Raw genomic sequence first — 25,570 nt, forward strand, 5'->3', positions numbered from 1 at the left:
GGTGTCAACCAATCTGTTTCAAAGAAATGCTCTTAAGAAAAGTTTGCAAGGGCCAAATCACCATAAGTACCAGCCCTACATAATGGGAAACTCAGTTCCTTAAATAAACGTGGTCCAGAGAAGAATCAGGCTTCCCATCATTCAACTGGAAATGAGGAAAGTGTGACTATCATCTGAAGTGTTTGTGTCTTTACTATAGCACCACCTTTGGTGTATACAAAGTTTCCACAAAAATATACCCAAACAGACAAAAGAAGGGAGAGAGAGAAAGAAGAGTCAAAGGCTCCAAGTAGAGGTACATTGTCACATTATGGGTGGATACAAATTATATCTGAAGACTGGCTCAGCAGATAACTTCTCAAGCAGAATGAATACTAAATCTAGGGATGTTTCAGAAATTATGGATGGATGGGAAGGTTTACATTTTGCAGGGAGAGATAACAGGAAAGTGAGTAGGTTCTTCTCTTAGTTTCAACAATGTTCTGATGACCCCTTGACCATAAAGTCTACTGCATGAATTCCCATGTTTCCATTTTAGCAAAAATGATGTACAAGAGAGAATACTAGCACAAAGTGATATTGATCATTCCTCCTTTTTAGTCCAGTCTCCAATGAACATTAGTAAAGATGAAGAGAGTAAGGAAGATTACATTGCCAGAGATAGAACATCCAAATGATATTCAGTATCAGCCCAGACACCTCCCTAATTCACTGACACAGGAAAAGGTAGTACAGCAAAATCAGATTTCCAAGATTCTGTTATTATAGCCAACCTCAATATGATAATTTTTAACCATCCTAGGGAGTTGGTTTCTTGGTCTGAGCTATCTAGTGGAGCTGTCAAGAACCATAGTACCTTCTAGCAAGGCCAAATCTTGACCCAGGACCAATCCTGCATCCAAATCAGATGGCAACTCAGATTTCTGGTGATCAAGAAAAGCAGTTGCACTTGTTGTATTTTGCCTTTTCCAACACCAGAAGGTAGACCTGGATAGGTTCCATCTAGGGAATTTCTAAAGTAGGGAGTGGTAACCTGTACAGGACGCAGAAGCTTTAACTCTGCCTTCTGACTAAGAGAGGGGATTTAACCCTTTCCTGATGGGTTCATTGCCTGGTGACCAAAATGGCACTTTATGTTAAGTCTAACTGCCGCTGAGATACACCATGTATAAAGGTGATAGTATTATAACGTATCACATTCAAGTATGCGTCTACCAGTCTACAACTTTCAGTCTATTTGAATTTAGCACATCTAAATCACAATTGGATTACCTCTATTACAAATTTATCAGTTCATTTAAATGGCTATGTAGTAACTATGATGTACTATCTATCATAAAGTGATTATATAGTTTAACATAGCAAAATGCCTAGTTAAACAATCTATTCTACCTGTAACAATAACAGCCTGAAAATCAAAGTAAATTTTTTTAGTAATATGAATCATTAAGGTAAACCAAAAATGCTTACCTGGTCAATGAATCCAAAACAATCATGTATATCTTCACTGGAAGAATCAGATTGTTCAATGTTGTTCCGTGATTGATACGATGCATATTTACGCCTAAAAAGCCTTCTCTTAGATTGTATCAATGAATCTTCAGAATCACTCTGAATTAATGACATTTTGAAAAAGAAAATCAGGGGTTGAAATAACCATCACTGAAATAATGGATTGAGTTCAGTCAGAAAGGAGACATCCTTTGGACACTTGCCTTCAAAAATAATGTAACTGACTTAACTACTAGAAAAACCAATTATCCACACTATTTGCCATCTTTATGTTTATGATGGTTCAATAAAGTACAACCCACAGCATGTATTCTTGCATTCATAATAATTTTATTTAAATTATTCTTAACTGCAGTGATACATAATTTAATATTACTTAAAGCAGCCAAGCAAAAGAAATACATTTGTCTGGATTTTTAACTGCCATACTTTTTCATACTTAACAAGCTAATCTTTTAAATTACATCTGTAAATTATGCATTTCAAAAGACATGGATTTCTTACCTTTTCTGAGGACTGAAACATCTTCCTTTTCTGCTCTGTTGTATACAGCCATTTTTCTTCTTCTCCTTTTGAAATCCTATATTCTTCCTGATTTCTAACATATTATTTTGAAAATTTGTCAGAAAAAAACCTCAAATATGAAAGTAACTACTTTATTTATTGCTAACATGTATCCCTAAGAGAACTAACAACTACAAATTAGTTTTCCTTATACAAAAATGGTTTTTCAATTAATCTTAGCTTCATAGTTTATTTGACTAAAAAAGATGAAAGAAAATCCAACTCCAGAACTTTTTAATTTAGAACACCATAAAAGCTGTTGTTTTTTTTTACTGAAAAAGAACCAATAGATAGCGAAGACTAGAAAGTGTACCTTTATAGTAATACAAGTGTTATCAGCCCAAGAGATAAATAAAGCCTAAGAGCAACAATACTGTTGTATCTGTCTGTGATTACAAACGAAAATAAATGAGCAAGTGCTCATAGTTTCAACAGGTTTTTAGCTTAATGGGTCTGCTCACCTAAATATACTAGATGTTATTTCTGGAACAACTACTCTTCGTCTCCAAGCCTGAAGGTCTCTTTCTGTAGCAATTTGACTTCTTGGAGCATTTTGGTGCATCTGACGGACACCCTCAACTTGACCACTACGTCTCAGACCAATATTAGGAGGTGACTGAATATCTGAGCTTAGCCTGCGGAAATCTTTGAATTCATGAAAAATAGGTGAACATATATTCTTGGAACAAAAACTTTAGTATCTTCTGCTGGATAATATACCTATTATCATATTCCAGCCTTTATTTAATAATATTTTTATTGAGGTTTACAGATACAAAGATTAAAAAGCTAATAAAAACTAACACAAATATTAAAAAGTACAGAGAAAAAGAAGAAATAATAATAAAGACATACGAAGAATAAACTTCTAAATTTTTCATCAAGAGAAGTAAAACCAATCTCAGTAATCTCTTTCTCTAATATTTCAACAAAAATAAGATATGGAAAGAAGATATCTTATCTATGAAGAAAGCTTTAAAGCCTCATTATTCAGTCCTAGTCAAGATCCACATTTGAATCTGCTTCAGTTTCTATTTCATCCAGAAAAAAATTCTTCCTCTTCAATAATCCCTTTTTTTTACTTTTTATAAAGGAAGACAATTTTAAAGAGTAATTTTGAATTCTTCCAGGTATTTTTTGCTTCATTTAGTATTAATACATATCTTCATCTTTAATTGTAATCTTAGCTCTTTCTTGTATCTTCTAATGTCAACTTTCACAGTCCCCTTATCACGTCCCGCTCCCAAATCATCAATATTTTCACATAGGAAGGTTTTGTAAAGTTAATTTCAAAATCATATATTGGACAGGGGGTTGGACTAGAAGACCTCCAAGGTCCTTCCCAGTCTTATGGTTCTATTATTTTAAGTCTTTCTAGACCTTTAATCCATTCATAATTTTCCAAAATCAATTTTATTATCACCTTTTTGCTTTTATTGAAAAATTTTAAAGAAAATTTCAAGTCCTTACACTTAAATAAAACTTGTCAAGGATAGAACCAGTGCAAATTCATCCAGTATAATGAAACTTGTCTTTCTAAAGGTTCTTGATATCCAAAAAGCTTTTAACAAGCAATTTCCAAAAGTGATTGAAAAAGGAAGTGTGGGAACCCAGTATCCTTTTAAAAGCTCTTAATCTCAACTTGGGCAGCGATGGCTTTCCCTCAGTTCCCAAAGCTCTAAAACCCACCAGACACCATTGTTTTCTTATGGGAATTCACTGTATGGAGCACTTGTGGACAATGTTGACTCTTTCTTACCTAGAGAGGAATTATGGGTAGCTGATCCATTCAGAATTCATATATTAGCAACTGTTTTGGATAACCTAATATAAGCCTGTAGACCAGTGTTAGTCAACCTGGTCCCTACAGCCCACTAGTGGGCATTCCAGCTTTCATGGTGGGTGGTAGGGGTTTTGTCCGATACTGAAGCACTTTCCTTTTTTTAAATTTAATTGATTTTTAAAAAAAAAAATCATAGCATTATTTAAAAACATTTTCATTAGGTTTTCATAAAATTCCCCGTGACAATTTAAATTTCTGAAAATATTTGTATCACCCATGCATAAGTTTAGTTCACGTTACATAAGTGAAACTAAATGGTGCTATAGTGCAACTACAAACAAAAGAGCCTCGTCCCAGAATAGCTCGCGTATCTCCCCCCACACCACCCAGCTGTACCAGACAAGCCAAGCTGGTAGCCGGCGCCCCCACCCCCAAAACCCAATCCACGATGCGCAGGAGGCATGCGCAGAAGATGATACACGGCACATTACTGTGGTTAGAAAATTTTACTACTAACAGAGATACAAAAGTGGGTGGTAGGTATAAAAAGGTTGACTACCCCTGCTCTAGACACTGCAGTGCCTCAGCTAAACAACGTAAAATGGATTAATTTTATATGGTGTTAAGTTAGGATGGCCAAATAGCTAATCTTTTTTCAAATGAGCAAGTAATAGTATCTGAACATTTGAAGAGAATTAAGAACTGTGAACTCAACCCCAAAAGAGATTTTTTAAATATGTATGATTTTTTAACTTGCATTATGTATTTTCCCCATATTATAATTCGCTTAGCACTGAGCTGAGTCTTTGGAATAAAGATTCAGACCATGCAGACAGAACATTTAAAGAATAATACTGAAATAAATATGTACTTTTAAGAATCTACAACATTCTAAATATAAAGTACAGGGAGTAAAATTCACATCACAGAATAACACATAAAAGATGATTAACTACTGTAATAGTTACAACAGAAATGTTAAAATTATATAGCAAAATATTGCATGAATGAGTATGTAGTCCAGTTATTTGGATTAGGAAATAATGAGGTCTTAAGAGAATACTATATAAATAAAATTTAAAAGATGAATCTTAACATTTTAGGATAACATTTATTATGAAGTATTTCAAATAAAAAATAAACCCAAAGATCAGAAGGCAAAAAGAAATACATTGTATAGTGCGGGTGTCAGCAACCTGTGGCTCCGGAGCCACATTATTCCTCAGCCAGCCCGGATTTCCAAAAAGAAGAAATAAAAGGAGTAGCAAAGCGCCCCAAGAGCAGTTTGCTGGCTTGGCCCAGCTGCAGCTTTGAGAGAGACAGAGAAAGAGAGAGAGAGAGACAGACAGACCCACACACATACCGGGGCGGGGGGAGACAGAGAGAGACACACACAGAGTGATACACAGAGAGGGGTGAGAGATAGACAGAGACACACACAATGATGCACAGAGAAACAGGGAGAGAGGGGGAAGATAGGGAGAGGCTGGGTAGGCGTGGCTAGGGGTCATGTGACTGGGTAGGAGTGAGTGATATAGTTGGCCACACCCACCCAGGTTTTGTGGCTCCCGGTGTGGGTTTTTCTTGGTGGAAAATATACTATATATAAATATTTAAGGTTGCAGACCGCTGGTATAGTGTATCCAACAAACCTGTCCCTCAAGAAACAAAGTGCTTTAATTGTGAAATATCCCCACTCAAATATTATATACTTCCCCTAAATATACTGGCATTATAGGGCCGGTGTATACTGGCATTATAGGGCCGGTGAATAGCGCAGGCTGGTAAAGCCTGTTATTAAGCCTGTTATTAAGAACACAAAGCCTGCAATTACTGCAAGTTCGAGCCCGGCCCAAGGTTGACTCAGCCTTCCATCCTTTATAAGGTAGGTAAAATGAGGACCCAGATTGTTGGGGAGGCAATAAGTTGACTTTGTAAAAATATACAAATAGAATGAGACTATTGCCTTATACATTGTAAGCCGCCCTGAGTCTTCGGAGAAGGGCGGGGTATAAATGTAAACCAAAAAAAAATATTAATATTTCTCCCTAAATCTACAACATTCTAAAAGCCTGAGATTCTCAGAATGCAAACTGTGCCCATATTTCTGTTGTTAACCACCAGGAATCTCTCAAGATTACTGCAGCCTAGCATTATCATTATAGCACTTAGAGTTATATATCACTCCAGTGCTTTACAGCATTCTCTGAGTGGTTTACAAATGTCAGCATATTGCCCCTAACAATCTGGATCCTCATTTCACCAACCTCAGAAAGCTGAATCGACCTTAATCCAGTCAGGATCAAACTCCTAGCTATGGGCAGAGTTAACCTGCAATACTGCATTCTAACCACTGCACCACCACAGACACACAAAAAACTGGCGGTAAAGAACCAAAATAAATATTTAAAATTCTAGCAAATATTTAAGAACCTAGGAAACAGCAAAAATTAAACTTCATTCTAAACTACCAACCTCTTCTAGGTGTTTCTTGTCCATAGTGTGGATTAGCTGAAACAATATCCTGGTCTATGCCAATTCTTTGATCCTGCAATTGTTGTAGCTGTCTAATCATCCCATCAAGTATGCTGGGCTCCAGACTCTGTTCATCCTGCTCAGCAGTCTGTTGTCCTATTACTTGCTCTATAACCTCTCCGTCACCTTGCAAAAGTTAAACAGAAATATTTATTTCAGTATGAAAGGATTTTCAATAAAACCTGCCAATAGTATTGCAGACTCATGTAATTAAAAGTGTTCATTTATACTATTGGGAAAAGAATTCACTCTTTTTGGATTTTTTGAACAAGCATCAAATGTTGATACTATGGGTTCACTTACAACCCCACTTCATTTATAGTTTAGGACCACACAAAATTTTAATAATATTCAAATGAATATTATGGAGATTTTCAATCATCCAGGTCATGATTGTCCCAAAGGTACTTTTTCAAAAGGCAACTGGACTTTCTTGGTTTTTTCTTTGAAAATATTTTGCTTCTTATTCAAGAAGCTTCTTCAGAACTGGGACGTTCAAATGATATGAACAAATTATTACATTAAGATGGCATGTATCTGAAATATAATATCTGGAGATATACAATTCTCCATAGCCTCAACAAAAACAGCTAAGTATAATGCACCTTGACAACTGTACTTTAGAAGTATCTTTGGGTCAGAACTTTCCATTTATATAAATATTTAATCTGCAAGTTCTTCTTGCCTACTGTTAGGAGGTAATCATTCAATGTTACTTTCCCCTCACCCCTAAGAAAATTGGAAATCTTGAGTGTATAAAGGCTTCTCCATTTTTTTCATTAAAAAAATATACACTGGGCAAACTTAGAAAAATATCCTTTTCAAGAATGGGCAAAAAGTAGCTATTGAAGGTACATATGAAGGTAGGCCAGGAATCAAAAACTTGTTGTTGCCTATGGATATATCTAGACTCTTGACTCTTTGTAAGTAATGTTCTCACAAAGTGGCTACTATGGAAAGACATTAAAACATTTAGCTATTTTGCTAAAATGCAAAATGAATATCCTTTAAGAGTAACATTCTTCGTTTTTGTCAAGATGTAATAAGGCAAATCTTACTACAAAGACAGTTTTCCCAAGTAGCTAAAAACATTGTTAAAAGACTCTTCTTCCATAGACACACCAATAGGAGAAATAGTTTTTAATGTGAAAGAAAATTTGAATGAATAATTTTATTTAATGTGAGAACTGAATGTTCTCTTGAAATGTACTTTCTCAAGTAAATTTTTTAAACCCTCAACTGTAACTCCAGCAAAAGAGACAGAACAAAAGATGTACAGTATGCAAAATGTTTCAAGTTAAAATTTTGCAGCATCTCGTATCTCATAGTTTCATTGGCTGTTTTCAAGGTTAGAGCACCACTGGAATCTTCAAATAGCAGTCTGGCCAGGTAAAATGGCACATTTCAGATTTGTTTCACAATTGAAACTTAGAAAGAAAAGATTTTGCATACCGCTGCATGTATAAGGGAGCTCTGAATTCTGGGGAAACCTACATTCATTCTGAGGATATAAAACAGATCAGAATGTATAACAATAGCCTTTTTGTTGAAAATTCCAAGACTTTTTCAGTAAAAGAATATTTGTATCAACTCTAATCTAATGAAAGCATTAATATTTTATAGCTTGAATATTGTGAATCTAATATAAGTACAATTCGAACACAATATATTGATATAGCATTTTTATCAGTTTTTATCAATTCCAAAAATAAAATTTTTGCTATAGATTTAAATATTCCTTTCATACTTGTTGCTATATATCCCAGTTGAGGAATCAGATGTTCATCTGCACAATTCTCTCTTCCTGGTACCAATCGCTGGTACTTTGTTGGGTGAGGATTTCCATCTACATCTACCAAGAATGGAGGAGGCATGAGGTGGGGTGCCTGTTGTGTCTGTTCATCTAGGACATAATTATTAGAATCTCGAATCAGTGGTCGATAGTCAGTGTGGAAGAACATCTGATCAGGAATCTAGAAAACAATGAAGCTTATATATAATTAACTTTATTAACTATATCTAAATTAGATATGTTACAGTAAAAACAAAAAAGATAAACCTAAGGAAAACTAATTTATTTTATGAGAAATATTTAACAAATTTCAATCACTGGTTTTCTAAGAAGCAAATTGTTGTCATAAGACTTATTTGATCTAGTACAATCATTCATACAAAGTATTTTTTTAATTATTCCTTTTGCAGAAGATGCTTCTCTATGTTCTCTTAACTCAATCTCCAAGAAGGGCAATATTTTACTATAATTCCAGTCTAATTTTTTCTTCATTCTTTTGTGTAATAGTTGAGACTTTTCAAGGTAAATATTTTGTTTTGCAAAACAACAGACTCAGCATCTAAGACTAAGAAATGTTTAATCTGTATTTACTCAAAATATAACTGAATTGTCTGTGTTATACACAAAAGAAAATTGGTGAAATTGTTACGTTTCATAAATTATATTTTTACATATAAATATTAACACAAAATATTAATAGTTTAGCAACAATCTTAATAATTTCTATAATTTATTATTATGATTATTTCCTGATTGCTTATTTGTACCCTATGACTATCATTAAGTATAGTATCATTAAGTTAAATTAGTAACTTATGACTATCATTGTTGTAAGTGTTGTACCTTGATGAAGGTATCTTTTCTTTTATGTACACTGAAAGCATATGCACCATGACAAATTCCTTGTGTGTCCAATCACACTTGGCCAATAAAAAATTCTATTCTATTCTATTTAGAAACAAAAGAAAGCCCATCTTTTGAGACTAGAGAAGGCAACTACTTGCAGTGATGTACCTTATTATTTTTTAAAAAAGAAAGACAATATGTTGTTCAGTTCTCAATCCCTCTACAGACTGAGGTCTAATATCACTAATTTACCAATTAAAGCTTTTGCTGAATGTATGCACATGAAATAAATGAATACATGACAAGATTGGTGAGATTAGAACATTATATATTTTAACAGGTAAAAAAATAAAGCTGAAAGAATACCTTTTCATATGATTTGTTACAACCAAACCCAAATATCAAGAGATGACCATGAGAATCTGTACAGGTAAAATGCTGGCCATCTGATGAAAACTTGCAGTCAAACACAGCACCATGTCCTTGACCTTCAATCTAAATAAAAATCAAAACAAAAACTTTCCAGAACTGCTTATAGCTTTTCAGATGAAGTCTTATCCATCTGTAACTGATGACCTCTGCCCTATTAGCATAAAATGTGCATCTCAGCAAGCAGATTAGTAAAAAGGAATCAGTTGAGTTACTTAAAAACAATGGATGGCAAGGTAAGTTGAAGGATACTGTCCCTACTTTGTGGGACAGTAGGAGAAAGTGGCAGCGTGTGGAAGCCTTCGGCCTAGTATGGCTTCCAAAGCTGACAATTGGCTAATTACAATTGTCTAATTAGGTCACTTCAGCTTTGTTAACTATGCTACAGCCAACAATATAATTGCATCTTGTATGGTTCAATTACAAATGCTAAGAATAAATAATTTAAATTTTTGTAAAAATAATTTAAAAAATGAATAATTAAGAAAAATGCTAAGAAGCTAGTTGGTCTCCGAACCACTATTTTAACCTATATAAAGAGAATCCTGCTTCCAAGCTGAAACTTTGAGTGATTAAATAGAAAAATAACAAATGTAAAAAGATGCATCTGAACGTATCAGACCTATGGCTGTCCAGAGTCATTAAATGAGATGGGCAGCCATAGAAATTGAGCAAAATAAAAAAATAAAAAATACCATTCTTTTATATGCCAATTGTGCATTTCATAATAGAGCCACTATCATTCTTCAAACATGGGGTGCCATTAAAGCAGAGCTAGGATAACTGTGGCCTTAGGCTTACATTTTCATTGCAGTCTAATTTCAAAAACCTTTTAAATGTAATCATACCACTAGCAAGAACAGTATTTTCTCTCTTACAAGAATCCTCAGATAAAGAAAAGGGAGTGGAGATGGAAATTCTAATCTTAATTTATATTGGCATATATACCCTTTACAAATTAGCTCTAAAAAAAATAACTTTTATCAGATAAATAGCTCCTCAGTCTAGAACAGGGATGTCAACTCAACGCCCATGGGCCGGATCCGGCCCACGGGGTACTTAGATCTGGCCCGTGGGGCCACCCTAGGAATAGCAAAGGACCGTTCTGTGGCTCCTCGGCCTGGCCCAGGCTGACCAGGTGCTGATCTACAACCTGGTGGCGTCTGGCAGCGTGCTGGAGGCGGCCGTAGCAGCCGAAAACTTGTCTCCTCCTCCTGACCTCTACTGGTGGTCTCCCATCTATTGCTGAGAATGCTTTGGTTACAAAGCTGGGTCTCCTCGCATGGAGAGGGTGTGGACCACCCTCTGACCTATATACTTTGCCCTCCTACGCACCGCATGAGCAACCTAACCAAGGTGAGCACAGCAGCAATAGCCTCGAGGAAGAGGTAACTGCAGCCTGGCACTCCCTCAGGCAAATGGGCTGGGCTGTGGGGCCCCAGTCCCTGGGAACTCAAAGGCTGGGCTGGCCGCTTGCCCTTTGCTGCCTAGGCTCTGGACAGCCTGCACTGCTGTCTAGAGGTCCTCCGTGTGGCCTGAGAGGGATGGCGAGGCTCCTCTGGAGGACAAAGGTTTGGCCCTCTCCCTGGTCTCGCTTTCCTCTGCTAGAGACAATGGATCCCCCCCAGCCCTACCTGGGACACTATAGGCACCCCCGAAACAAGTGACATCAAGCTGGCCATATCACCTCGGCCACGCTGATCCGGTCCGGTCTCCCAAGATCAAACACAATCCTGATGCAGCCCTCAATGAAATTGAATTTGACACCCCTGGTCTAGAATAACAAAACTTGACTTTTTAATAGTCATTTCAAGTCTATACAACTGACAATTATTATTGATTAAAGAAGGGGTCTCCAACCTTGTCAACTTTAAGGCTTGTGGACTTCAACTCCCAGAATTCCTCTGGGAGTTGAAGTCCACAAGTCTTAAAGTTGACAAGGTTGAAGACACCTGGATTGAAGTATTTATACTTTAAATCTGATGCGCACTTAAAAATATAATTGGGAAACTGAATTGCCAAAATGAATTATAAGATTAAACTTTTTTTAACATAAAATTTTACATTTTCTATTGAAATTGTGAACACTATAGTCTTTTCAAAAATCCTTCTTCCAGAACAGGATTGTTCTAAACCTGGGAATTATAGGCCTATTTCACTTTTGAATAATGACTATAAGATTTTTGCTAAAATAATAGCGAATAGATTAATGTTAGTTTTGCAACAAAGAATTCATATTGATCAATTGGGATTTATAAAGGGGAGGCAGATGAGGAATAATGTTAGACAGATTGTAAATTTATTGGAATATTTAGAAAAGAAAAATCAGACTTCAGCAGCATTTATTTATTTGGATGCAGAGAAAGCCTTTGATCGATTGCACTGGGAATTTTTATTTAAATTAATAGATAAAATGCAATTTGGAGATTGTTTTATGAGAATAATTAGGGCGATTTATGGAGAGCAAACAGCCCAGATAATAATTAACGGTAGTTTGACAGAAGTTTTTAAGATTACGAAAGGAACAAGACAGGGGTGTCCTTTATCACCATTATTGTTTATTTTAACTCTGGAGCCTTTACTGGATAAAATAAGAGAGTTAAAGGAGATAGGTGGAATTAAAATTAGACAACATGAGTATAAAATGAGAGCGTTTGCAGATGATTTGGTGATTATTTTGTCAAATCCTATAAACTCAAGTGTATGTTGTTGGAAATAATTGATCAATATGGAAAGGTTTCAGGGTTTAAAGTAAATCAGAATAAAATAAAAGTGATAACAAAAAATATGTCTAGACAACAGAAAGAAAAATTAGAGGAAACAACAGGATTTGAAATTGTAAAAAAGGTTAAATATCTAGGGGTTTATATTACTTCATCAAATGTGAAATTGTATAAGAATATTTATTTATTTATTGGCAAAAAGTCCAGAAGGAAATGCTCAGTTGAAAAAAATTACAATTATCGTTATTGGGGAGAATAACAGCTATTAAAATGAATGCTTTACCTAGATTTTTATTTTTGTTTCAGATGATACCAATAATTAAGAAAGATAAAAATTTGGAAGAATGGCAGACTGGAATTAATAAATTTATATGGGAAGGTAAAAAAGCGAGAGTTAAAATGAAAATAATTCAAGATACGGGAAAGAGGAGGTTTAAAAATGCCCAACTTTTAATTATATTATGAAGCAGCTGCTCTTTCTGTAATAAGTGATTGGTTTAATTTAACGGAGGAAAGGATTTTGAACATAGAAGGTTATGATTTATTATATGGATGGCATGCATATTTATTGTATGATAAAAAAGTGGATAGAGCCTTTAAGAACCATGTGTTAAGAATTGCTCTTCTGCGTGTCTGGAAGAAATATTATTATAAGTTAAATTACAAAATTCCTATTTGGGCAAATCCCAGGCATGCAGTAGAGAATATAAATATAGAACAGAAACAGGAAATGATTACTTATAAAGATCTTTTATATACTGAGAGAGGTAATTTACAATTAAAATCCTTGCATACACTAAAAGAAGAAGGGAGAAATTATACTTGGTTTCAATATGGGCAACTACAAGCTAGGTGGAAAAAAGATCAGAAAACTGGTATCATGCAGAATGAAGAAAACTTGGTAAAACAAATTACCCAGGTGCATATAAAGAGATTGTATAATGTGTTGTATAATGTATAATGTGTTGATAGAAATAGATTCTGAAATGGATTTAGTAAAGGATTGTATGATAAAATGGGCACAAAATATTCAGAAACCAATATTTTTGGAAACTTGGGAAAAAATTTGGGTTAGAAATGTTAAGTTTACGCAAGCACAGAACTTAAGGGAAAATTTTTATAAAATGTTTTATAGGTGGCATTTAGACCCTAAGAAATTATCATGTATGTATCCAGATATGCAAGCGAAATGTAGGAGATGTAATTGTGATGATGCTACATATTTTCATATCTGGTGGACTTGTAAGAAGATTAAGGCTTTTTGGATAAGGATCTGGTGGATTATATAAAATGTTTTGAAAAAGAAGATAAAGTTCCTACCGCAATTTTACTTACTGGGAATTATTACGGACTGTACAGTAACTGAGACTAAGCTGATTTTAAACATAATAACAGCAGCAAGACTACTGATAGGACAATACTGGAAGAAAAAAGAGGTACCTACTATAGAAGAATGGATATTGAAAGTTACTAATTTGGCTGAGATGGCTAAAATCTCAGCCTTTTTGAAAGATAATACACAAGAAAAATATCTAATTGAATGGAAAAAATGGATTGAATGTACGCAAAATAGATATCAGATTAAGAGATATCAGATTGCCTTTGAATGATTAGGATGTAATTATCTCTGATTTGTATGGGGGAAGTTAGGATTTGAGAAGAAGGGGAGGATTATAATTTGTGTTAGGGAAAATTTAGCGTATGATTGGTTGTTGGTTTTTTTTTTTTGGTTTTTTTTTTAACTATACCTTGTGCTTGCTCTGGGAAGTCAGGCGGGGGGAGGGGTGGTTTTGGAGGAGGGGAGAGGATGGAGTGGGGGGAAGGGGGGAAAAGGGGGGTGAAAATTTTTGTAAAAACTTTTTCAATTAAAAAAAAAATCCTTCTTCCTAGATTAAATCAGCTGCCTGGTATTTCTAATAAATAATTGTTTAAGTGGCAATAAAGCTGAAGGTAGCAATTTTAAAAAATGCATGCCTTGCTAAAACAATACTTTTAGAAATAGTATTTACCATATTAAAATAATGTTTCATTTGAACGCCTTTCTCTATATCCCAGATAAAGATATTGCCATCATGGCCTGCAGACAACATAATCCTGGAATCAAATGGATGGGGCTCCAAAACGAACACCTCGTCCGCATGTCCCTTTTTGAATAGAAATTAATGTATTAGTCATGGAGAAAAGTGGATTTTTCATTATTAATTGCTAAATTGCAAATAAATATCTATGGAGATTCTCAGTCATCCAGGTCATGGTTGTCCCAAAGGTGCTTTTTCAAAAGGCAACTGGACTTACTTTGTTTTTCCTTGAAGATGTTTCACTTCTGATCCAAGATGCTTTAGTTCTGACTTCTTTTGACTATGAAAAAGCACCTTTGGGACAACCATGACTAGGATAACTGAGAATTACCATAGACAATTTATCCATTTATCCAAATTTAATATCCAAAAAGATTCTGACAACCCCTAGTTTCTGAGGCTTAGAGATTAACAATCATTGAAATTTTGCTCTGTTACATATTATAGTGTAAATAAAAATTTCAAAAATTGTCCAAATTTTGGCTTTCACTACCTTCAAGTAAGCATTTTTGCTGAGTTTTTCTTTAAAGAAAGGTTATTATCTAACTTCTATTTGGTGCTATCATTTCTAGTATCATTCCTGGTTCTATTCACTGACTGCTAGCCACTTAATTACATTCATGTTTGTTTCAGCTTTCTTAACAGTGTCCTATGAATATTATTATATTGTCCTATGAATATATTATCGTATTTTAAGAAAATATATCTAATAATATTTCTTCTGAAGAAAAATGAGAAAACAGAAATTTTTACTTACTTACTTACTTTACTTATTTTTACTTACTTTGAGATCATGTAAAAGCTGCCCAGAATAAGAATTCCAAACTTTGAGCAGATGATTGTTCACAGCAGTAACCACTACATTATCGTTTCGACTCCAAGCTATCATAGTCACTTTGGGTTTCATAAATTTATCCTCCTCTGAACACAGGTCACTGCTTTGAATGAATTCAAGTAAACATTTAAATACAGTATTCTGCATTTCAAATATGCTATTTAATTCATGCTGGGAGAAACAGCTGATTGTCTCCTACTGAGGGCCAAGGCCCAGAAGTATTGTTCCTCTGTTGTTGGCCCAGCCCTCTAGAATGGCCTCCCACCAGAATTGTACTTGGATCCAACTGTGGTCATCTTGAAATTTCTTAAATTGGAGTTTGTCTGGATAACATTTTATCTATTTTGATTGTTGGTTTTAGTCTATAGAATATTTTATTTTTATGTTTGTGAGCTATGAAGAGTCAATGTACAATTGTGGTGAACTATAAATATGACGAATAAAGTTTAAAATATTAATACAGAAGTCACTCTATAGGGGCATACCAAACTTTTCTACGAATAATAAACTATATTAACTCAGAGTTATTTTAAAGTAAACTGACCTTAACCCTTCCACCAAACTAAATCCTTTAAAAAATATCATTTATCCCAAGTATTTAGAAGGTTCCTCCAAATTACATAGTGCAATCTTTTTGAAATTAATTTAATGCTGATACTATTCACAAATAAGGTAATTACCTTGGTAATTTGTCAGCCATATCCAACAAAATGCTCTTCCACTCTGCTTGCTGAAATTGCCAGATTCGAGCTGTTCCATCTCTGCTGCCACTTATGAACCTTAACATAAATTTTAAAAAGACTATGTGATATACAAAATATAAATCATTTGTTCATATTTTAAATAGCATCTTTCTAAAATGCTGAATCCATGCATTTTGCATATATAAAATGTAACTAGAGCAATACCTCCCACAAAAGTTGATCCCCAATGATATTTCTTAAGAGCATAGAGATCTTTATTTACAGCTCACCAAATCATACAGTACGGGCCTACCAACAATTTATCTATTATAACAAATGCTCTGAACCCAAGTCTACATATTCCTGTATCAGAAGAGAGCAGATATTCTCCTGAGCCATTATTTGTTTCTCCCTCAATATATTTATTTCTATTCTGTTCACAGGTTGGCAGCTGCAACTCTGAAGTAAGACAAGGACAAATAAACCCATACACACATTAAAGTACAATAACCTTGCTATGTGAGATCCAAGCATATGGGCATCTCATTCCTGTACTTTCCTCTATAATAAGCACAATATATTCTAAAACTAGGCTGTCCAAAAACTGCCATTATGGAGGTACATACATACAGTCTGTACATTTTTTGCAACTCACAAGTACAAATTGTAATATATGCACTAGGGCTTATTCTTCCCATTTCTTCATGTATTTTCCTCTCTAACCATACCATATTAATTTGTATGACTTTGTTATATAACAATTAAAAATTTATTCTACTAAGCTTTTGTCAGCCATCTGCTGAACAGAGTATTAAACTACCATTGCAGAAATCTCTGCCTTTATATGCCATTAATCAATTTGGCCATTGCGCTTGTAATAGGGCCCTCCAGCTGTCTCCCACTTGTAATCAGCTGGGTTGTTTTTGCTGTTGTCATGTTGGTTGATGGAGGCTTAACTCCTACTGTTTCCTCCCTCCTAGACTGCTTATCTGTAAAGGATGATGTTAGCCTGTCAACCATCGCAATTTGCTGTCTTATCTGTGACCTTGTGGTCAGCTTTTATGAAGAAAGCTTATAGAATAAAATTGTAATTATATTACTGTTCTAAATAATGTACTTTAAATAGTAATGGATATGTTTCTTTGATAGATCTTACTACTACAAATGAATAACCATCTGTCTTCAATAAAAGTTGCTCCTCCCAAACTACAACTTATTCCAGCAAAATGTTCAATAAATTCTGATAATTCAATTCTGAGATATGAATATCAAACTTGTTTTCTGGATGAATACCTATAATCACTGGATTTCATCTACATGCTACTTTCTGTTCCCCCCCAAAAAATCCAGAGAACATTTATCTTCTATGAATGTTAAAACAATGCTAGCTTACTTTGACACAGTTCATTTAACAAAACAATCTTTATAAAAATACCTGTCATCTCTGTTTGAAAACTGAATACTGTCAACTTTGTCCTAAAACAAGAAACATACGTTAAAATAAAATTCAAGCAACATGTGTTCAAATTTGGAAATGGTCCTACTTTTATTTAATGAAAGCAAAGAAAGATCATGGTGATAACAACAGGATTGTCCATATACAGGAACAAAACTGAATTAGTGTCCAGGTATTATTTATTTATTTTTCATACTTAGATTCATAATGCATTAAATATGAATATGAAACTAACAACAATCTTTTATCAGAAGGAATTAGATATGCTTTGGAAGTTTTCAAACTGCATGAAATCACAAACAACTGACCAGGCCTTGAAAAACAAAACATTTAGGTCCAGTGGCTATTTTCACTGTCACCTTGATTCCCTGGTTAGACATCAAACTATCTACCTTTCCCCTGCAATGGCTAACCCCATGATGGTGAACCTGTGGCACTCAGAGCCCTCTCTGCGAGCATGCCAGCCGTCACCCCAAGCCCAGCTCCATTGCACATGCACGTGTGCGCGTTCCAGTGGCCAGCTGGTCTTTGGGTCTCTGCTATGCATGCGCATTGAATTTTGGGGGCTCGCAGGCGCGCAACCCTTGCACCTTGTTTTAGGCCTGAAAAACCTCCTGTACCAACCTGGAAACCAAAACGGGGCGTGAGAGCGCCGCGTGAGCCCCCTCGCACCCAACTTGTTCTACATCTAATTATACCAATTGCTTCAACTTGGATTGAGAGATAAAATATTTTCATTTAGGTTACAGGCAGTCATAAATCTTTCTTTTATATTAAGATGTGAATTTATGGCAAAATTTAATATTACATTACTTACAGCATGGCTCTCTAGTTCTGCAATTTTTTCAGGAATTTCAGAACCAAAATAATATATTCTGATAACATGGTCAGTACTTCCAGTTACTAAAAACATTCCACCTAAAAAAAATAAGAAATTCTTAAAACAATGAAAAGAAACAAATGCAAATGATGAACTGGAACTAGAATAAATTGGATTATTTCTAAAGTTGTTGATAGGTTTGTTAACCAATCTGTCCTGATTGTAATAGGTTCTCTTAAACCAAGGGTCCTCAACCTTTAACGGGCCAATTCACAGTCCTTCAGATTGTTGGGGCGCCGGACCGGCTGGGTGGGCATGGCCAGGTCATGTGACTAGGTGGGCGTGGCCAGTTTAGCAGTCCATTAAACAATGCACACAAATTAAACTGTAATTTGTTTTGCTCCTGGGAGTGTTTTATTTGCTTTTGTTTGCATGTTGCTCTCTTTTTATTAGATTATTTTTCAGTTGTTTAGAAGTCTAGTGGTCCACTTTAGGAAACTCAGTTTTGCAGCAATTCTTCTCAGCCCAAAGGAACTTACAATCAACAAGTCTCTCTCTCTCTCTCTGTCTAGTTCTCTCTGTGTGTCTCTTTCTCTCTCTTTCCCTCTCTCTCTTTTTCTCATTTCTCTCTCTTTCCCTCCCTCCTTCTCTCTTTCTGTCTATATCTCTCTCTATCTTCTGGAGATGGGGGATGTAAAAAACGGGGGGCACAGATGTCCCGGGAGGCCTCCATGCACCCCATTTTTGGCCTGCAGAGTGCTACTGGAGGTGGGGGAGGCCAAAAACAGGTCCATTTTTTATCTCCCGGGGCATTCGCACCCCCTATTTTTCACCTCCCTTGCCTCCAGAACCATTCTACAGGCCAAAAATGGGCTAAAATTGGCTGTTTTTGGCCTCCCGGGGCATCTGCGCACCCTGTTTTTCACCTCCCCCGCCTCCAGAACCACTCTGCAAGCCAAAAATGTTGGGCTTACCTTCCAATTCCAGCTCGCAGAGCTCGCAAAGGTAAGTACTACACTCAGCCAAAAGGTGGGGGCCGGCAGGTGGGCAGGGCAGCCTCGTGGTTCTGCGCGGGCTAGATTAATGCCTTGGGCGGGCCGTATGCACCCCGTGGCCAGTAGTTTGAGGACCCCTGTCTTAAGCTATTTTGAATTGTATCTAAACCATTTGTACAGATCTGGAAATATTTTTTAAAATCTTCAGTGAAAAACTGTCAATCAGTCAAAGAAGACTTGGATTATTCATGGCACAATTTTGCGTATACCTAAACAGAAGTCTACTGAGTTCAAACAATTTAATTACAACACTAAGGAAAGTAGTATCTGTAAATATTAAAGTGACCCATACAAACACATTCGGCTTCAGTATATCATTTACTTACCAACGCTAAAAGAAGAACAAAGCATCTGAACTCCAGGTCTAGGTTTTTCTATGAATTTCAATGGCCTGTTACTTCAAAGACAACAAGAGTTACTTATATGTATGTAGCACTATGAATAGTATGGAGATTTTACATTAACAGCTCATGAAAATAAAATCCTATTTTCAATGTATTCAGACATCTCCATATTACAAAGAAAATAGCTTTTCTTTACTTCCTTTTGTGGCAGTAAGATTCTCTTTTTATACTCTGTAATAAAAAATCATTTTCTTATTGAAACGTAAAAGTAACTCTAACAAACTAAATATGCTATTTATCAAAATAATTAATTAGTAACATAGAAAGATACATACTTAAATTTCATGGATGTGGTATCCCACTGCCAAAAGCATACCGTTCCATCTACACCTGTGGATGCCATATATCTTATTGAACCTTTGACTAATGGGCTGAACTGTAAAATAACCAGTTATACTGTGTTACAGATAGACAGACAGATGTTTTGAATAAATGTTAGAAATTCCAGCATTTCTGTCAGTGTACAAATTTCCATGTTTACTTCCTTAACTAAATATAGTTTGCATACTCCATCTCTAAAAACATTAAAAAATAAAAATAAAATATAGCACCAAGTGATATAATTTATTAACACACTACAACAAATGTGATTTACAATCACACATATGCTCACTATGAATACATACAATTGTCTAGGCCCATGATGCGAACCTATGGCACATGTGCCACAGGTGGCACGCGTAGCCATATCAGTGGGAATGCCAGCTCAGCTCCGGTGCACATGTGCACAACAGCCAGCTGATTTTCGGGCCTTCTGGGCCCACCAGAAGTAGGGAAACAGGCTGTTTCCTGCCTCCGGGGGGCCTGGGGGGGATGGGGAAGGCCCGTTTTTCTTTCTCAACTGGCTCCAGATCCTCTCTATGCATCTCGGGAGGGTGAAAACAGCTTTCCCCAGACCCTCTGGAGGCCCAAAACGGCCTGTTTCCCAACTATGGTTGGACAGGAAGTGATGTTTTTTGCTGTCCCCAGCCTCCAGAGATTCATAGAGAGGCTCTGGAGGCTGGGGACAGCAAAAAAGTCACTTCCTGTCCAACCGGAAGTTGGGAAACAGGCTGTTTCAGGCCTCCGAGGGGGTGGGGAAGGCTGTTTTCACCCTCCGCAGATGCATAGAGAGGATCTGGAGCCCGGTGAAAAAGAAAAATGGGCCTACTGGGCCATCAGGTGCCAGGAGCGGGGGGGAGAGGGGTTGCGCGCGCATGTGTGGGGCGAGGCATATAGAATTATGGGTGTGGTCACACGTGCGTGTGAACCTCTCCCCCCCCCCCCCCATCCTGGTATGCAATGGCAAAAAGGTTAGCCATCACTGGCCTTGGCTTACACATTCTGGAGCTGATTTTAGTTTGGTATGATACTAGATAATTAAATTTGGAGTTCTAGCTCATGACAGTCTGTAATACTGTAGCTGTTTCATTTGTCCAAAACTATGCAACATGTTCTTATTTAACATGAAATCAATGCTTAATTTCTAATGATACAATGATTTTTATCAACCTAGCTGGGGACTAGAAAATGGTTTCCTTCTTATCATATGAAGACTCTCAAAATCTATTTAGAGAATTGAATATTCTAGAGCATATCTGAGGTATCACAACAGAGGTTCAATAAGAGAATAGAATTTTATCACCAGCATTTTCAATAAGCAGATTTGTATTCAAAGAATAATACAAAAAGGTAATGTTCAGGACAAAATCAGCCAATTCAGATGTTCCAAACTGGGCAGCAAATGTACCTAATACTCATCCTCCTATTTTCTCCCCAACAACCATTTTGTGCGGTGAACTGGGCTGAGTGAGTGACTGGACATGATGACAGCAGAATGAATGGTCTCCTGCTTTCTAACCTGATATTTTAACCATTACACCAAATTTTCTGTCTTATTTTAATGGATTTGGTGGTCTATAAATATGATTTTAGAAATCTGCAAATACTATGATCTCAATCAAATTAAACATGCAACAACAAAGAATCACATCATTTTCACAAGCATCATTAATTATACAACTGCAACTTTCTGGTAATTACAAATTTAGAAACACACAAAGTAAAGATCCCAAAATGTACTATGGTATAAAAAGCAATTTTAAAAAGTGTTTGTCAACATGCATTAACAAGCATATATAAATAAATTAAGAATTTACTTGCAAAGATGTAATTGATCCTGTGTGACCTTGCAAAACAGCAATTGGGGCACATGTTCTAAGACACCAAACTCTGATAATTTTATCACAACTACCAGCTGCAATCATTGTGTTCTCAAAGTTCACAGCCATATCAGAGATCTCTGCTGAATGGCCTCTTAGGGTAGCTAATAACCGACCATTATGCGTGCACCAAATTTTTACCAAGCAGTCATCTGATCCCTGAATAAAAACAAAAGTTAATTAGCATCTAATCATCACTTAAATTTACAAGTGTCACAGGAGTATATATAGATTTATTTTCAAATGCAGTTTAATATAACGATTTGTAATATTCTACATCTAAGTCTGTTTTGAAATAAAAGAACACATCTGAGTAATAGATAAAATGAACACCTATTGATTTGGCCCACACACTGTGCTAAGCCATAATGTATTCTCTTCAAGTTCAGGGTGTTTGTGAATACATCACTGTGGTTTGTACATCCCAGTTTATAATTTAGCTTTATTTAAATGGTGGTATATTATTTTCATTATATAGCTCAAAATGTAAACTGAACTAACTAGTCTGTAATAGTCTACCCTGATTACAATTTAGGTTTAATAGGATGATATACCAAATAAATAGACAAAAAGGGTAACTAATGGATTAATATTACCATTAAGTGATATTTAATTTAGCACAGACTAATATATTTCCTGACAATATATTTTTAACATTTTTACAATTATTCTAGTGCTATTGTTTCCTTAGCTCTGCCTTATTTTGATTTCTTAGTTAATATAAAACCAAAAGCATTTCTTAACAGAAGAAAAGCTTTCTACAATAGAATGTTCTATTGACAGCTACTTCTATTTTACCGCCATACAAATTATCAGTTTCATAATGAGCTATAAAATAAATGCAGCAAAGTATGTTTTAAATAGGACTTGGTGAAATAAACAATCATGCTTTGAATCCTATGGCTCTCAAGCAGCTTAGGTTTGAGAATGCACATACAGAACATGGCTTCCTCTACCAGGTACAGTACATGCAATAAAACCTCCTTTTAATGGATCATTTCAGGAAAAGGTGTCCAATTAAGCCAAATGTTTGTTAAATTTGAAATTGCACCATTGATGTAATTAATAAAATTACAAAATTGATATTTTTGTATTTTGTATTAATGAAATTATAGAAATCATATTGACATAAATGCATTATTATTAAACAAATTGCATTCATTGATGTAAATTGCATCATTTGTCTAGGCAGACTTCAAAAATCAATGAAGATTGTTTTTTGAACCACTATTTCAAAGATGAAGCCTAAATTGAAATTTGGTCCATAGTACCCAAAGTTAGTTAAACAGGAACACATTTAAATTAATATTTCATGATATTAATGAAAATGAGTGATTTTACTCTAAAAGGATTTGACAGATCTGGAGTTCAGTCAAAATGATTTATGGAAGTTCTCCTCCTATCCCAGTATCCACCAGTACAAATTCTGATATCTGGCATATTTCCTGTTTTACTGAAATCTTTTAGTCTTTAACATATTTTTTTAAGTCGCTTTACCAGGAAATTTATATTTCTCCATTATCTGTGTTAAATACAAAAACCCATCTAGGACAGAATTTCAATAGCAACAATTACTTAATATGAATTGCTAGACTTCATGTTTCTCCATTTTCTATTAAATTCCAAACATACAACTTTAACAATAAACTTATCTCCACCTGTTTCCAATTATGTCTGCTCATCCTATGAGGTCCAATAGGATATTCTCTAGGCTCCCTCTATGAAACAATGCTATCTAATGGGATTCAGGAGAAAATCAGAACCCCCATGATTTGGATGATATTGACTTTGCTGGCTTTTCAGAAGGCATTAAAACCCAGCATTTTTATAGGATCCAGATATTAGGTGAGCTCATTTTGCTCTATGCACATATGTATGTTTTTGATTGCTTTTAATAATTATTTTATTGTATTTGTTAGTCATCCAGAACTCCATATCTATCAGGCAAATCATATACTTCTATCAAATAAATAAACAAACTCACAGTGAATATCCTATGTCCAGTCCTATCAAATGCTACACAATAGACTGCAGAAAGATGACCAAGAATCCGTCTATGCATCTTTATATGTTGGTACATATTTTCTGGGAATGAACAACTGAATCTTGTACATCCAGTCAACTGTTTTGCATAATTTAATTCCACTAAAATAGGAAAAAATGTTAAGATTATGTAATTTTTAAAAAAGGGAAAGGATAATCATTCCAATTATAATGTTATATTTAGGATTTCTAATCAATGGTTATTTATGCTGCAATAACTAATACAGAACAAATGAAGTTCCCTTATAGCAGGTTACATCTTCATCTATCTAGCTTGAAACTGTTTATTCTAAGGGACATTTCTCATTTTTATTTGAACTGTATATAAACAGATCTCCTGCATACAAAGCACGTGCACAGCCATTGAGCAGTAGCATTATTTCAAAAAGCTACTTAGCAAGCAATCAAGTCAAAGCAATTATAAGTTAGTTCTTTAATTGGACAAAGGGAATTCTTGAAAGTTTGGCAGCTACTTTCTCTCCTCCTAGATAGCTATAATAACTCTAAGTTTAAAATGTGTTTGTTTTAAAGGTGGGGGATTAATTAAATACAAAATTTTGTTGATGCTGGGTTCAGGTTTCAGAGCAAGGAGTAACAGAGAAATTAATAGATAAGGTGAACGTATCTTGTTTCCCCCAAAATAAGACATCCCCTGATAATAAACCCCACCGGGCTTTTGAGCGCATGGCAATAAAGCCAAGTGCTTATTTCAGGGATCAAAAAAATATAAGACAGGGTCTTATTTTTGGGAAAACATGGTACAAAACATGCAGCTTTTTGTATATTTTTCAAGCATTTTTAATTTAAGATTATTCATATCAGGTGTACTCTAATATTTTGATATCTAATCATTGTAATTGTATTATCTTACATTTCAGTAAGATAAACAGCGTACAGTTTAGCAGAAGTAAAAAAACCTGTGAGCATAAGGTATTAATAGAAAAAACATTTACCTAGACTTGGTTTTCTGCCACAGTTAATAGGTATTTCAGGTGGTCTTCCTCTATGGAGGGCAGCAATACCTGAGCCTTTCCAATTTGTATATTTGCAATCTGCAAAAGTGTATTTTAGTTGTACACAAAGTAACATTAGGATTTTAGCTAAATCAGAACATTAAAAATATCCTGAGAAAATGTAATGTCATTTATATTATCCTGTTAAGAAAACTGTTCAAGTGCAATCACCAAAGAGATAAGCTCTTCAGAGCTTTGCAATAATATATACCTTTTCACATATAAATTATTCTATGTGTCATATGAGGTTTTTGTGAATTTAAAAATGTGTGTAACAGAGAGACTAAATTTAAAATGTATTTCAAATTCAATTTTCTTTAAAAATAGCCTACTTAACACAGTATTTTCACATTTGAATTAACAACCTTTATTGGTAACTAAAAGACACAAAGCATGGGAAAATATTTTATGGTAATCATTATGATTGTGCTTAATAAATTTGTCAAGACATTATATAAGACTGCAGATATTTACAAGATTTAACACAATTCCAAGATTTAACTCAATCCTGTTTAGTAGCAAGATCCACTGGAGTAATCTTATGTCTTTTAATGCTCTATCTCAATTTTTAAATCATATTTGTCCTGTTACATATTAGCATTTTCCATTGTGGGAAAACAACTGTAAGTCCTTAACTGCATCTAAGGAGACAGACATGCATGTGAAAATGAACTGAAAGAAAATTACGTTTCTGCGTAAAAGAGTCTGAGGAAAGACAGGATATTTGTAATAGGAATAGCAGCAACAATGGAAAGAAACACTCTTATAAAAGCCATCAAAGTTTTGTTTAGCTATAAG

At 35.1% G+C, this 25,570-nt stretch overlaps 1 protein-coding gene across 2 annotated transcripts in view; it reads right to left on the minus strand.

Annotated features, from left to right (window-relative positions):
* The window catches only part of BRWD1 (bromodomain and WD repeat domain containing 1), an 84,663-nt gene that overhangs the window by 49,146 nt on the left and 9,947 nt on the right, over nucleotides 1-25,570 (minus strand). The window contains exons 6-21 of one of the 2 annotated variants that reach the window (XM_058184953.1): nucleotides 24,713-24,811; nucleotides 23,701-23,861; nucleotides 21,654-21,875; nucleotides 19,791-19,891; nucleotides 19,438-19,508; nucleotides 18,054-18,154; nucleotides 17,216-17,256; nucleotides 15,778-15,876; nucleotides 15,047-15,197; nucleotides 14,194-14,328; nucleotides 9,399-9,527; nucleotides 8,142-8,367; nucleotides 6,335-6,520; nucleotides 2,538-2,721; nucleotides 2,017-2,110; nucleotides 1,471-1,611 (exon numbers count right to left, since the gene is read on the minus strand). In XM_058184953.1, coding sequence (XP_058040936.1) covers nucleotides 1,471-1,611; nucleotides 2,017-2,110; nucleotides 2,538-2,721; nucleotides 6,335-6,520; nucleotides 8,142-8,367; nucleotides 9,399-9,527; nucleotides 14,194-14,328; nucleotides 15,047-15,197; nucleotides 15,778-15,876; nucleotides 17,216-17,256; nucleotides 18,054-18,154; nucleotides 19,438-19,508; nucleotides 19,791-19,891; nucleotides 21,654-21,875; nucleotides 23,701-23,861; nucleotides 24,713-24,811 — 2,141 coding nt within the window. Of the gene's footprint in view, nucleotides 1-1,470; nucleotides 1,612-2,016; nucleotides 2,111-2,537; nucleotides 2,722-6,334; nucleotides 6,521-8,141; nucleotides 8,368-9,398; nucleotides 9,528-14,193; nucleotides 14,329-15,046; nucleotides 15,201-15,777; nucleotides 15,877-17,215; nucleotides 17,257-18,053; nucleotides 18,155-19,437; nucleotides 19,509-19,790; nucleotides 19,892-21,653; nucleotides 21,876-23,700; nucleotides 23,862-24,712; nucleotides 24,812-25,570 lie in introns of both variants that reach the window. The other variant, XM_058184952.1, reaches the window with a different exon arrangement.

The sequence above is a fragment of the Ahaetulla prasina genome, chromosome 5 (assembly GCF_028640845.1).
Source record: "Ahaetulla prasina isolate Xishuangbanna chromosome 5, ASM2864084v1, whole genome shotgun sequence".
In the NCBI taxonomy this organism is placed as follows: domain Eukaryota; kingdom Metazoa; phylum Chordata; class Lepidosauria; order Squamata; family Colubridae; genus Ahaetulla; species Ahaetulla prasina.